General features: G+C 37.1%; 1 protein-coding gene across 6 annotated transcripts in view; it reads left to right on the plus strand.

The window, feature by feature from the left end:
• Nucleotides 1-16017, plus strand: part of LOC131437439 (coiled-coil domain-containing protein AGAP005037) — a 993236-nt gene that overhangs the window by 545382 nt on the left and 431837 nt on the right. For all 6 annotated transcript variants that reach the window (XM_058606791.1, XM_058606794.1, XM_058606793.1 and 3 more), the window contains 2 exons: nt 5144-5261; nt 5316-5414. In XM_058606791.1, the coding sequence (XP_058462774.1) occupies nt 5144-5261; nt 5316-5414 (217 nt within the window). The remainder of the gene's footprint in view (nt 1-5143; nt 5262-5315; nt 5415-16017) is intronic.

The following is a 16017-nucleotide window of genomic DNA, read 5'->3' on the forward strand; positions in this document are numbered from 1 at the left end:
TTGTCGAAGCATCATGCCAAAACTTGATTCATTCAAAGTTTTATTGCATAGTCCACAATGTGATGTATTTGCTTTTTGCAAAATATGGCTAACTTCAAACGTAGCGTAAATTTTAATGACTTTAACCTAATACGTCTCGATAGAAAGTCTCTGTATTGTGGAGTGCTTTTAGGAATTAAAAAATTCTATTTCTTTTAAAGATTAAACATTCCACATTAAACAGTGCCTTTCTGTGACAATGCAAAAAACAATAACATAAGTGCGACTCTGACTCCTGTCACGGTTCCTCCGGCTCACGCAGTCGTAAGGTTTGTTGTGAATTCAATTTCCGTGTACAATTTGAAACAATACACCTAAACTAAAGTACAGATTAGTTACATTAAACATTATAACATACAATTAAATATTACAAAATAGCTCGTATAGCTCTTTATGATATAAACGATAATAAACATTGTTACGAATTTTGCACTGCGAAAAAAACCAAGCTAATCAAATTATCTTTAATTTGCACTACACTGATGGTTTTAATTTTCGATTTACAAAGAAGAAATCTTTATAATTCTTTAGATAACATTTGGAGCCATTAGAAGAGCTGATTTTGTTCCATGCAATCATGATGCAATCGTTCTTCTTCGAAGTGAAACTGGCTCTGCGACCTGTAAGTTTGAGGTTTTGTATCACTCAAAAGGTCTGCTCTAATTACTGGCGTCTGCTGCTCCCGACGATCGAAGTCCAAATGAAAGCACGACCTGAGCGTTTCATGCTGTATACTTGATTTGTTCTTGCTGATGGTGGGAGAGCACCACCTCTACATCCAGTTCCGTCTGAAGCACTAGAAGAAATGAATGATTTTCTTTTTACTTTTGCATAACAAGTTGTTCATTAATCTTATTTTTGTGTATAACATCAACATTTTACGGTACAAGTGTTTTGACCCTTCGGCCTTTCATCTTTGTTGTTCATACAATTCGTTATTAATAATAGGTGGTTTAGTTACTCTTGTTTTACATACTAATGTTTAATCATAATATTTATTTTAATTATTAATAAAACATCTACCTACTTATAACTATCCCTAATCTAATACGTACAAATTTTGAATATTTTGTATTACAGAGATTGAGCACCTCTCTTCAAATTTCGTGCACTATTGTTCGAATTTTTGTTCTAGTATATCCAGGGAGGCCATTTCATGTACTTCACTAGTCCTTGTCCAAGGGGGTAGATTTAGAATCATCTTTAAGATCTTACTTTAAATGCGCTGAAGCCTAAGTTTGTGTGTTCGTGCACAGCCTCGCCAAACAATACGCCAAACTGCGTATTCAATTGCGGGGTAGATTATTAGTTTATAGACAGCCTTTTGGTTCTTCAGGCACAGTTTAGATGTTCTACAAACCAGCGGATACAGAGACCTAATGAGTATGTTGCATTTTTGAACGATTTTGTCAACATGTGCCCTGAATATCAGATATCTGTCAAAGGTGAGTCCTAGATAGATAACTTCGTCGGACCATTGGATGACCTCATCACCGAATCGTATTCGGCATTCGTCTGATGGAACAAGTTTTGGAGATCTTGAATGTGGAAACACGATGACCTGAGTTTGTGCTGCATTGAACACAATTGTCCAGCTTGTAAAATATTCAGTTAGAGAGTCCAGACCTGTCTGTAGTATATTCTTCAGACCATTAATGACACGACCTTTGTAAAGAATTGCAGTATCATCAGTAAATTGTGACATAACACCACCACCCGGAAGAGGTGGGATGTCTGATGTAAAAATGTTGTACAGGATGGGACCTAGGATACTTTCTTGGGGTACACCAGCAGGAATAGTAAATCTTTCTGAAAGTGCATTATTCAGAGAAACCTGGAATGCTCTATCTGCAAGATAATATTTGATCATTTTAATAAGATACATGGAAAAATTATACCGATGCGGTTTAAACACCAGGCCATCGTGCCACACATTATCGAATGCCTTTTCAATATCCAATATTACCATGGCAGTCGTTCTGGACACTGATTTGTTTTGCTGGATGACGTTGTTAATCCTTGTGAGTTGGTGGATGGTGGATCTTCCTTTCCGGAACCCAAACTGTTCTTCCAGTAATATATCCTGTTCATCTGCGAAAGCAAGAATTTGCCTTTGTATTGACTTTTCAAATAGCTTGGATAGGACAGAGAGTAAGCTGATGGGCCGATTGCTCTTTAAAAAGGAAGGATCTTTCCCCGGTTTCAAAACTGGGATAACTTTAGCTAACTTCCACTTTGAAGGGAAGTAACCAAGCTCCCAGCACCTGTTGAAAATTTTAGCTATGAAGACAAATGAGCGAATACTCAAATGTTTCAGCTCAATGCTGAATGTGTTGTCAAAACCGGGGGCCTTCATATTTTTGGATTTATTCGCAATAGCCATCAGCTCATTCGCAGTGACTCTACTTTCCTCAGGATCCAAGCTGTCTGATTGATCAACCTCAGCTATGCTATCAGCAACGGCTTTTTCATGTTGACTAACAATGTTGAGTACTAAATTACGAATCCGTTTCGATTCTGTCTTTTGTTTCCCCACAGTTCATGCCTTGCGTTCAGATCCCCAGTAATGATGAATTTGTTCTGTCGTCGAGTGAGCATATCCAGATATAACTTCAATGATGCACACGTGCTATCTCGAAGATTGGTTTGTTTGGGGCAGTACGCTGCAGTGATGATGATGGGTCCCATCGTCGTTGTAATCTAAATTTCGAAGGCTTCTATAAGTTGCAATTTAAAGGCTGACAGAAGCCTGTGCTGAATGGATCGTTTAATGGCAATGTCAACTCCCCCTCCACTGGTAGTTGTTCTGTCGAGCCTGTGAATCCTGTGATTGGAAATAAAAATAGAAATTTCAGGTTTAAGTTAAAATAGCAATATCGGCATTCTACTCTTGAAGAAAGTCGGATAATTCAGTAGTTTTGCTCCTGAGTGAGCAAGCATTCCAATTTACTACAACCAACTCATTATAGTGTGAATTTTCCTAAGACGTTGATTTGATCTAACCGCGTTCTGCAGTTTCGTAGTTTTATTGTCATTGTTTCAAAAATGACGATCAGTTGTTCAGCAGAGAATAAATCACCAAAGTCATCCTTTGCTTGTGGTTGATTATTGCCCCACTCAGGAGAGATTTTCTAGGAAGAATCTTTTTGTGATCTAGCGGCTGAATCTTTATGATTGCTGTGAGGAAGTGACGCAAATTTGGAATATCCCTCTTCGGTGGGAGCCGTGGGTAATTAATTTCATCATTCTGTGGAACGTTCTTGCGCGATCTTTGTTTACTAGACGCCTGCTGTCGAAGTTTTGTGAACTCAGCACGTTTGGGAAACGAATTGCTAGTAGATGGATGGTCGCCATCACAGCTCACACATTTTACACACATTTACTATGTTATCTAGTAGGCATTGACGTTGGTATTTTGTGATTCGGCGCATTTCTCGCACCGACTTTTCATGTGGCAATTCCTCGCTCCATGGCGGTAGTTCAAACAGTTCGTGCACTGTGTGACATCCCGATGATTAGGTTTATACTTTTGCCATTCGATGATTATATGGAATAAAGATTTTATCGTTTTTAGTTGACTCATGGTGATGGAGTTCTTCTCCAGGTGAACCAGGTACAGTTGATCTCGATACTTTTTGTCCGTATTATGTCGTTTCATTTTAAATACTATCACAGGCTTTAGTCCAGCCTCCGACAGTGCCTGCTTTAGTTCGGCTTCCTTCACGTCGGGTAGTTCTCGAAGTACAACCTTCATAGGTTTATTGGCGCAATATCGTATGTGAAGTATTCCGCTTTTGTCTGCTTCAGGTACAATTCCACTGCTTTGTAGTGGTTCAAAGCCGGAATAGTTATTTTGTAGTCTTCAGTACATAAACGGATTATATTCCTTTGCTGATCAGTGTGTTGAAATCCGAGCGTAGAGTTGGTGGGAAGCCCTACAGGTAGAAAGGCGACATTTTTTCCTTCTTCTGCAGATCCTCTTCGACATCAACTGGCAGATCAGCGTATTGGTTGTTACTCAGCAAACGGTCGTTTACCTGTACATCACTTGGCTTCAGACGCATAGCATCCTTTGGATCCTTCTCGGATCTATGTCGCGTTTTACCCATAGCTTGGATAGGTAGACAGCTGCGAATAAAAGATAAAACAAAATCGATATTAGTCGTAGTAGGTTATTCGTCTATCCACATCGAGTGTTAGATGACGAATGAACGATTTTCAATCGAAATTTACCTTTTATACTCGTACAATCAGAACTGATATGTGCTTGACTACCTCAAAACCGTCGTCCGGGTGCAAAAAGGTAAGCATGCGTTATGTTGTTGCGTTAATTACATCAAGAGATATTCGCGATAAAGTTCTGCCCATTGTTGTACAGGGTAAATTTTGGAAAGGAACCCCATAGTAAAGTAAGTCATAATTACGACAAAAATCTATCACTGAAAGTTCTGAATTGGCCTGCTATTTCCCATATAATCAACGAACTTGATTCAAAACTCAATAGTAGCTTCAAACTAGCCAAAATTTGTTGAATTCGGTTAAGCCATCTCCGAGCAAATTATGCGGAGATAAAATCTTTGAAAAGGTGCACACGTACATACATACACGAACACACGTCAATGTTTTTCGATCTCGTCGTCTCCGGTCTCTGGAGCTCCGGTAAAAAGTTGGGTTTTCCAAAAATTGTATTACTTTTCTTCAGGGAAATGCAAAAACAACTAATCTAAAGATTGGGATTCTTTGATTAGTAGCGTTAAAGTTAGAATTGCTATATGAATATGTATTCATAAAATCTCCAAGCAAATTATGCGGAGATGAAATATTTAAAAAGATGCACACATACATACATACACAAACACACGTCAATATTTTTCGATCTCGTCCTCTCCGGTCTCTGGAGCTCCGATAGAAAGTTGGGTTTTCCAAAAATTGTATTACTTTTCTTCAGGGAAATGCAGAAACAACTAATCTAAAGATTGGGATTCTTTGATTAGTAGCGTTGCAGTAAGCATTTTTATATGGATATATAATCATAAAATTATAAATTAAATTGATCACAAATTTTAGTAAAATATTTACAGACAGAGTTGTTTGGTATTTTTAGATGGATATATGAGCTCTCCTGAACGAGGATGTACTAACAGATCATATGAAGAACCATATTACAGTCAATATGGTTCTCGAGGAAATCCTGCTCCGTCAATTATGGATGAAGAACGCGGGTATGGCAGGCAAATAACAAAATAACAATGAATTTTACAACAGTTGGTTTACAGAAAAGATACTATGTTAACTGATGATCAGTATGCGATATATGGTGTGGAAAGCACGGAGAGGATGTCACATGGCGGCAATCAAACTTACGATCCAAACAGGTAAAATTATTATTGAACTTAATAGTTAAACATAAATCAAATAATAAGGATAAACAAAATTGTTGGAATAATTAAAAACTGATTCAAAGGTTAGATTTTATTTACGCTCCGTATTCGACTCGTCAGTGCATATGAGAGATGGTCGGGCTTCGGGTGTTTGGGTTCGGGTTGGGTACGGGCAAAGACATCATATTAACAAGATATCCAGCTCTCACATTCCCCGAACAAATCATTGGCAACATCCTTTTCTGCGAGCATGGCGCCCTCAGGCGAGTCCGCATTGAAACTCGTACATAGAAGTAGGGGAGAGGAATGTCAAATTCGTGCGCGTCAAATCAGCAGAACTACACACCCATACAATTGACATGATATGTTGAATGTGATGCCGTGCGATGGCGTTGCTGAACTGAAGATTGATTTCGCTCCAAGCTGACAGGGTCTAATACGGGTAAAGTTTTTCATTGTTTAATCTTCTTCGTGTCGGCTATGGATAATTCGGGTCGGGTTCGGGTATAAGAATTTACATCCGACCTCTGTACTTTACATGAATATGTTTACACGTTGATAAGAATATATATATATATATATATATATATATATATATATATATATATATATATATATATATATATATATATATATATATATATATATATATATATATATATATATATATATATATATATATATATATATATATATATATATATATATATATATATATATATATATATATATATATATATATATATATATATATATATATATATATATATATAATACATACGTTTTGGCCATTGAAGAGAAATCTCTGACCAACAATTTCTTTAGGATGAGACGAGGATCGAGAAATTGCGTTTATTTTCTTCAGATCATATGCACTCCTTGCGATGAAACCATATGACCAAGAAGTGACACTTCGTGCTCCAGCAGTACACATTTTTTGAGGTTCAGTTTAATGTTGGTATTTTGTAGCCTATCAAATACATCCGCTAGGTTAATTAGACAGTCGTTGAAGTATTTAGAATACACCATCACATCGTCCGCGTAAACCAAACAAAGTGGCCACGGAAGACCTTTTGGTGTCATGTCCATCAAACAATCAAAAGTTGCAGGACTGTTACATAGCCCAAAAGGCATAGCTGTGAGGTTCTACAAAACATTACCGGTAGTAAAAACATTCTTGTTTTGAACTGCTTCATCCAATGGAAGTTGCCAAAATCCACTCTGTAAGTCGAGGGTTGAGAACCACTGCGATCCGATTAAAGCGTCGAGCGTTAAATCGTTTTTTTGGAAAGGATAAGAATCTTTAAGTCAGTCTAGTTAAGTCATTCAATGTTCGATAATCAACGCAAAACCATACGATACGACATACGATTCTACTGACTCAAACATACGACAAATACTGGCGAGCACCACCTCTTAATAACACCTTGTGCCTCCAATTCCTTGAGCAAATACTCAACTTCGGCGCGTTTCGCTAGTGGAATTTTCCGTGGCGGGATTTTAACCCCTTAACGCTCGTGGGGAAATATATTTCCCTTCTATAAAAATCGTTATCGATTCTTCAATTATTATTAAATCGATGTGTTTTTTTACTGAATGTTAAAAAAGCTTATTTCCAAGGCGACAAATGTGTTTTTGAACGAATAGAAAAAAGTACTATCAATCTTCACAGCACTAAAAAGTTTATGCAAAACGACGCATAGAAAAAAGAACACATTAAATTTGTTATGTGCAACGTTCACTTGTGCTTAACAAGTACACGAAATTGTTTTGTAGAATACCATAACTAACTATTTATTTTACTATTTTGTTAATTAATGAAATAAAATCAATAAATTAAATTACGATGTAATAAACCCAACTCTTCGTTTGTTATTACGGAGAGTCATAGGGAAAAATATTTTCCATGAAATTGTAGGAAACTTATTCACCCTGCTATGTTTTACTGGGGATATTCTCGTACCTTACACCCACAATAGCTATAAGGAGGACATCGTATGGCCGTGAAAGGGTTAAATGGTCGATTTGTTCGAGTATTGGTATCGATATCAACAGAAAAAAACTGGCGTTCTTTCCTTACACGCACTGTAGTTCAGCAAAGAAACAGAGACAGTCAGAAAAGTTCAAATCTCCATTGGAAAAGTCCATAGCGCAACCGTTTGCTGGAAGAAAGTCACTTCCGATTATGCAGTCTTCCGGTGAATCTACCACGCAGGCAGAATGATGTATTTTGAGATCTCTAAACTTAAATCCAACGTTCTTTCTGGGAGTCAGTTGCTCAGAAACAGTCCTAATGAACTTTTTACCGCAATCATTGGACGGACTTTTCCAGAATTTGTAGCTGATTAGTGTTCGTGTAGCACCGCAATCAATGATAGCCTCACATGGAGAATCATCTCTTTTTTAGCAATATAACTACATTGATGACGTGTGAGTGTTTGCATGTAATAAACGTTGTGCGGAGCATTTATCTCTCCAGTCTTTGCTCCTCTAGACTGGCGTCCGATCGTTTCCCGAAGCTTGTCTCGAATTTCCGTCGTTTGCGTTCCAACTGTATTTCCATTTTCCTTCAATTCGTAAGTGATCGCTTCGTGATCCGAAGTGTCGTATAACACAGATCCCTCGCTTTCCATAGTAGTAGCTGTTTCCATTCTGTGCCGATTTAGTTGCATTACGACTATACTCTATTTGCAGGGCAGCGTCATGTGTTTGTAGAACAACAAAACGTACGCGATCCTTAACAACTGGATCTTGCAGGCCGTCGATAAAACGATTAAAGGCAATAATGTCTCGCACTTCGTTAGAGCAGTTGCAGTTGCATATTGTGATATCATCTTCGTAGTTCATCGACGACGCTGATTGAGAGATTTTTTTAGTATCTCAAAACACAAACAGTTTCCAGAACTTAAATTCCGAAGCACTTCTAATGCCGGACCTCGTAACATCGCTGCTAAATATTTCACACGTAAATCGTCTCTACACTCATTTATATCGGCACAGATTTCGAAAGAAATAATGAAATCCGACCACTGTCTACTGCCATAGAATGTGTCTGGCGTAATTTTACACGAGAGGTGCGCGTAGCTCGATTTAATACTTGTTCATGTGAACCATCCCGGGTTGGCGGTTCAATGCATAGGCAGTGGTGGTAAAGCATCGATTCCGAACCAAAAAGCGAACCACCATCGCGAGTATGAATTTGCCGATACCATCGTTCGAGCAAGCATCGCCGTACCAAGAAGCGATGCTGATGGTGAAAGAACCGATGCTTTAGTTTGTGAGCCTATCGTTACTAGTATGTTCATGAACATCCGATTCAAGTACTATAGGCTGTTGCTTCGGATGAACCGAACTTTGTCAGCTGCGGCTGGACGTTTCAGTTTTTGGGTAGCTTAGCAGAGTATGGTAATTTTGTACATTTCCAGCGAGCGTAGGGTGGCTCAATATGATAAATTGAAAATGTTTTAACATTTGCAAATTCGATATTGAATAAATTGGTGAGTAAATAGCAATTAAAATTAAGTAATTTTGGGCATTTACAAGGAGCGTAGGGTGCCTGTATATGGAAAATAGAAAAATTTCATATTGAGCCACTCTACGATTGCTGAAATTTTCCAAAATATTCAATTCTTATTGTTATAGATTCTATAACCAAAACCATAAAATTAGCAAAAGACCCAAAACTTACTATTTTCCATATCGAGCCACCCTACGCACACTGATAATGTCCAAAATAATACTATTTGAATTGCTAATGATCGATTTATCAATCGAACAAAACAATTTTTTTTGTGCTGATCACGTGTGCATTGATAATTTCAAAACCAGGATGCGAGAATTGAAATCAACAAACCATCGTATCGAACGCTGTTTACTCGGCCCTCGCCGATGGTCCACCAACCGAACGGTTCGAATCAGATTGCTTCGCCAAACACCGAGCACAGAACACCTTTGCATTAACCGAGGGAATAGTTTTCGAACCTATCGCATGCTTACGCTCGGTGAACATTTTTGAGTAAATTTGCAGAAGCATCGGCGTTCGGTTCGCAATTTACCACCACTGTGCATAGGACGCTGTTCTTATAAGCCAGTTGTCGTATGTTCGAGCCCCGACCTGGAAGGATTCTTAGTGTCAGTAGGATCCATAGTACTAGCCATGCAGTGATTCTGTACACTAAGAATCGGATGCGAAGTCTGTTGAAACAGAACAGCCACATTTCACAAAAGGAATGTAATTCCAAGACTTGTAGACTTGTCATGTGAACTCGGTGCAATGGAGATACCATTCTGCTCATTGTCGACGGACACTAGCGATTGATTGGACCTTCAAACAGCAAAGTTATTCGAGGTAGCAGATAATACAGAATCACACTGCACACCAGTTTCGCAAGGCGAACTTTGGGTTAAGGGAGCTCCGCTCAGTTGTAATGCATTCAATGCTGCACTAAAATCCTTTATTGCTGATAATGCGTTTACTTGATTTTTAAGCCTTCCTCTTCGTAATCTTTTAGCTGACCAGAAACTTTTGTTTGAAAATCTTTAACAGATGAGGTAACGGTACCATTCAGAATTTCGAATTGCTCCACCAGGTCTCGGCGATCATCTTCCTCGTTTCTTCGAAGCTCGACAAACACGTCCCTGACGCCAGCTAACAATTTTGAATTTTGGACATCCTCTTGAAGCGAGTTCCCGGTCAGCAAGTCATGCGATGGCGATGACATAACGAAAAATCTGTTTCTGCAAATTTTTCACTCTCTGAGAAAATTGAGCGCGTAAAAATATCTTCGAATAGTGCGCACACACACAAATATTTTCCGATCTCGTCGAACTGAGTCGAATGGTTGATAACACTATGGGTCTCCGAGGCTCCATTCGAAAGTCGGGTTTTCCAGCAATTCTAATTTCTGTAGGCAAAACAGCTAAAGCGAAAGGCTTTAATTGTCCATGATTGAATTTGGATCTATGGACACTGGTAAAAACTAAACGTAATTATTTCCAGCATGGACAGGACCCACAGGACTAACACCTTAAACAAATACTATTATGTATATCTAAAGAGGTCGATATCATGAAAAGGAATAGTAAGAAAGCATATTATGAAAACCTTCTTACAAATACACCTCGTTCAAATTATTGGAGAAATCTAAAAAATACATTCGAAATAACAAAAAGAAGTGACAAGATAAATTTTATTCCCTATGGTAACAAAATTAATGTAAACTCTGAAGTTTCTGAGATATTCAACTATTTTTTCTCCAATATCGGCCAAGAATTAGCTAAAAATATTCGTATAAACGGAACTCTTGGTCTCACTGATAATATTCGTCTTGTTAGTGATTCTATATTGTTACGTCCGTCATCTTCTAGTGAAGTCATTCTACTGATACAAATTTGGAAAATAGAAAGAGCAGTGGCCCGACAACATCTCTGCAAGTGTGCTAACAAGTAACCCTGTTATATTCGCTAGAATTCTCTTTCAATGTTTCAATGTAAATGTTCAGGCTGGCTATTACCCTGACTGCCTCAAAATAGCTAAAGTTATTCCTGTTTACTAGTCTAGTGATCGTTGTGATTGTAACAATTTTCGTCCCATATCGACTCTGTCCGTCTTCATCCAAATCTTCGAAAAACTATTGGTTAATAGACTTCTCGAATTTTTAAACAAACATAGTATCCTTTATAAATTTCAGTATGGCTTTAGACAAGGTTCTAGCACACATACCGCTATCATAGAATTAGTAGACAATCCATTATTGGTGCCTTTTTTTTAGATCTCAAAAAAGCCTTTGACACTTTGGATCACAGTATCCTCTTGGACAAACTTCAGTGTTACGGTACCAGGGGCATCGCGAACTCTATTATCAGTAGCTATTGACAAACATTGGAGTGCCGCAGGGTAGCTATATAGGACCACTATTATTTCTTTTGCATATTAATGATATAGGTAACCTGGAACTCACAGGGACTCCACGGTTATTTACCACCACACAGCTCTATGTTATCCTATCAATGACATCAATGCTATTATAAAATCAATGGAGAGCGATCTAAGTATTTTAGATCAATATTTTAGTGCAATTTTTTTGCACATTTATCCTTAAATCTCATAAAAACTACATATATGATTTCCCGGCCTATAAGATTAATAATACCAATCCATCGTCATCCTAAATTGGGACATTATATTATTGAAAAAGTGGACTTTTTCAAATATTTGGGTATATATTTGATCCCACGTTAACCTGGATTCACCATATTAAGTCCCCATATTTAGGTAACGAGAGATGACTTCACAATCAAGTCAAAGTTTGAGTAGACAATGACCTAATTTTGGGTAGCTTATAGAAGAGCTCGACAATGAGTGATTTCTCCTCAAAAAGTAAATAAACTCGATTTTCGGTGTATAATACCGAAAAATGTTTTGAACGAACTGCCTATATTTGAGAAAATAGAAAATACTCTATTACGCTTTTTCAGAATAGTTCAATACTATTAAACGTAATACTCGGACGTTCTATCTGGAAAATTATCTAGAAACAGAACGAAAAGCAATAGAAATGGCAAGACTCGCTCGATTATTATGATAAAACCTGTCGAGTCTTCGCAAACGAGTGATGACAAGAGAAAGATTTTGAAGAGTAGGTTAGATTCAAGAACACATAAAATTAGTAATTTTAAAAATGGTAAATTGGCTCGATTATTGTTGAGTGTGCAGCAGAAGAGGATATTCAATCAGTGAAAGAAAACATTAAAAGTAATTTAGGTACTGAATACAATGCTGTTATACCCAAGCCCGGGAAACCAAAACTGAAAATAGTGGGGATAAGTGATCGATATTCCTTTGCTGTATTTATTGACCTTTTGAAAAGTCAGAATCAGGAAATTTCGAACGAAGATATAAAAGTTGTTACTGACTTTGAGAATCAATTCTTCAAATATAACAAATATAGTGTTATAGTTGAGGATGATAAAAATACTTATTCCAGCTTGATGGCAGCCGGCAAGGCTTGCGTCGGCTGGGATAGGTGTTCGGTTTTCGAGTCGTCCAACGTATTGCGCTGTTTCAAGTGTGGCGAGTTTGGTCACTGGAGCACCGAATGTTTAAACAGTGAAAATTGTTCCAAATGTAATTCCGCACATAGAACAACTGAGTGTTCTTCAACTGAATTCAAATGCGTTAATTGTCTGAAAATGAACAAAGAAAGAAAATTGAATGTAGACTTTCACCATCCAGCATTTAGTAGCAGTGTCCTGTATATCTAAGATTGCTTGAAACGAAAAAGAACAACATTATGTCAATGGAATAGCAACTAATGAATGAGAGGCATTCAGATATTTTGTATTTGAACATAGCCGGTTTGTCTTCTTATTATGTCGCAATGCGTCATCTTATAGATGATAGACATCCTTCATTAGTTTTGCTCTCAGAAACACATATAGTTGATTCTGACGCTTTCGATCAGTTCGGTGCTCCGGGTTCCACTGTTGCTTTTTGTCCCATTCCAGGCACACGGGTGGAGTTGCAATTTACGCCAGAGAATCAATTAAATTCAGCATTCAATCAAACGAAGCAGTTAGAAACAATTGGTTCTTGGGTATATCAGTTCAAAAAGGCAGACAGATGGGAAATTGTGGAGTTGTTTACAGTCCAAGGTCAAGCGACTGCCAGTTTCTGGAAATTCTAGAAAACTGATGGGAGAATTTCATCGATTTTGGTAAACTAAATATTATTACTGGAGATTTTAATATTGATTGGCTCAGTAACCAAGGTTCGAATCAATTGAAACAGTTAGCAGAATTTTTCAATTTGAAGGAAACTATGAATAAATTTACAAGAATTTCGAGATACAGTAAAACATTGATAGATCACGTGTATTCCAATTTCGACGGTGTTTATTCAAATGTGGAATCCGATTGCAAGATTTCAGATCATGAAACAATTGCAATTTCCGTAACGAGTAGTTCTAGGAATGAGGAAGATACGGTGAAAATCAAGTGTTAGAAAAACTATTTAAAGCAAACCCTATCTCGACTTGTTTGGATATTTGAATCAAAGGGCATCTATTCTTACTGACATATAAAAATAGTGGACTAATGAATTAGTAATTGAAAAGTATGTTAGTTTGAACAGCTCGAGTAGTTGGTACTCAATAGACCTCTTACAGTACCAGAGATTCTGTAGAACTAACAATGATAGTCAATGGAATAGATGTATACAAGCACGAAATATTTATTTACGGGCCCTGAAGAAGACTAGATATGAATACATGCTGAGGAAGATCGATCAAAATCAACAAAACAGCAGAGAGTTATGGAAATATTCAAACAGTTGAACAAGCCTACACATAACCATAACTACACCTACCATAACTTTTAACGGTATAGAAGAGCACACAGAATAAATTATATCTGAAAAGTTCAACAGTTATTTCATAAATAGTGTTCAGAAGATCAATCAAAGTATTGAATTGGTAGGTGAACCTGTTGAAATAACACAGCCGATGAAAGACTATTGTAGACTTGATGAATTTCTACCAATCACTTTTGAACAATTGAAAAATATTCATTTTAATTTGGGAAAATCGACTGGTATTGACAAAGTAAACTTAAAAGTGATACAGGATTGCTTTCATGTTATCGGACACGATCTACTGGATTTGGTAAATGAATCATTATACACGGGGTCCGTGCCAAAAGTTTGGAAAGAATCTCTGGTGGTTCCTATCCCCAAGGCTACTGGAACGGATGAAGCCATTGAGTACCGTCCCATTAACATGTTGCACACGCTGGAAAATATCTGGAACTTGTTGTTAAAGATCAGCTGATTAACTATTTGAACTCTAACAGTTTGCTAATACCTGAACAATCTGAATATCGTAAGGGTCACTTTTGTGAAACCGATTTGAACCTAGTATTGACAAAATGGAAGGAGAAAATCGAAGCCAAAGAGAGTAATTTTGCTGTGTTCTTGGATCTGAAGAGAGCCTTTGAAACAATTTCAAGACTTTTACTGTTGCAGACATTACGGCATTGTGGCATCGGGGGAATGTCACATGAATGGCTTGAAAACTGTTTATGTGCACGGAACCACCCGCAATCCCATTTCAACCAGAATATTAGTTGATTTTCTGAATTCGATTGGTTGAAATTTGATACAACTAATCGATTGTTGTTTTAACTAAACTGTCATTTTTGTTTTTCGATTAGCAGAAACGATGGTTGAAACAAATAATTTTATTTACCACCACACAGCTCTATGTTATCCTATCAATGACATCAATGCTATTATAAAATCAATGGAGAGCGATCTAAGTATTTTAGATCAATATTTTAGTGCAATTTTTTTGCACATTTATCCTTAAATCTCATAAAAACTACATATATGATTTCCCGGCCTATAAGATTAATAATACCAATCCATCGTCATCCTAAATTGGGACATTATATTATTGAAAAAGTGGACTTTTTCAAATATTTGGGTATATATTTGATCCCACGTTAACCTGGATTCACCATATTAAGTCTCCATATTTAGGTAACGAGAGATGACTTCACAATCAAGTCAAAGTTTGAGTAGACAATGACCTAATTTTGGGTAGCTTATAGAAGAGCTCGACAATGAGTGATTTCTCCTCAAAAAGTAAATAAACTCGATTTTCGGTGTATAATACCGAAAAATGTTTTGAACGAACTGCCTATATTTGAGAAAATAGAAAATACTCTATTACGCTTTTTCAGAATAGTTCAATACTATTAAACGTAATACTCGGACGTTCTATCTGGAAAATTATCTAGAAACAGAACGAAAAGCAATAGAAATGGCAAGACTCGCTCGATTATTATGATAAAACCTGTCGAGTCTTCGCAAACGAGTGATGACAAGAGAAAGATTTTGAAGAGTAGGTTAGATTCAAGAACACATAAAATTAGTAATTTTAAAAATGGTAAATTGGCTCGATTATTGTTGAGTGTGCAGCAGAAGAGGATATTCAATCAGTGAAAGAAAACATTAAAAGTAATTTAGGTACTGAATACAATGCTGTTATACCCAAGCCCGGGAAACCAAAACTGAAAATAGTGGGGATAAGTGATCGATATTCCTTTGCTGTATTTATTGACCTTTTGAAAAGTCAGAATCAGGAAATTTCGAACGAAGATATAAAAGTTGTTACTGACTTTGAGAATCAATTCTTCAAATATAACAAATATAGTGTTATAGTTGAGGATGATAAAAATACTTATTCCAGCTTGATGGCAGCCGGCAAGGCTTGCGTCGGCTGGGATAGGTGTTCGGTTTTCGAGTCGTCCAACGTATTGCGCTGTTTCAAGTGTGGCGAGTTTGGTCACTGGAGCACCGAATGTTTACACAGTGAAAATTGTTCCAAATGTAATTCCGCACATAGAACAACTGAGTGTTCTTCAACTGAATTCAAATACGTTAATTGTCTGAAAATGAACAAAGAAAGAAAATTGAATTTAGACTTTCACCATCCAGCATTTAGTAAGCAGTGTCCTGTATATCTAAGATTGCTTGAAACGAAAAAGAACAACATTATGTCAATGGAATAGCAACTAATGAATGAGAGGCATTCAGATA

Source organism: Malaya genurostris, chromosome 3 (assembly GCF_030247185.1).
Source record: "Malaya genurostris strain Urasoe2022 chromosome 3, Malgen_1.1, whole genome shotgun sequence".
NCBI lineage: Eukaryota > Metazoa > Arthropoda > Insecta > Diptera > Culicidae > Malaya > Malaya genurostris.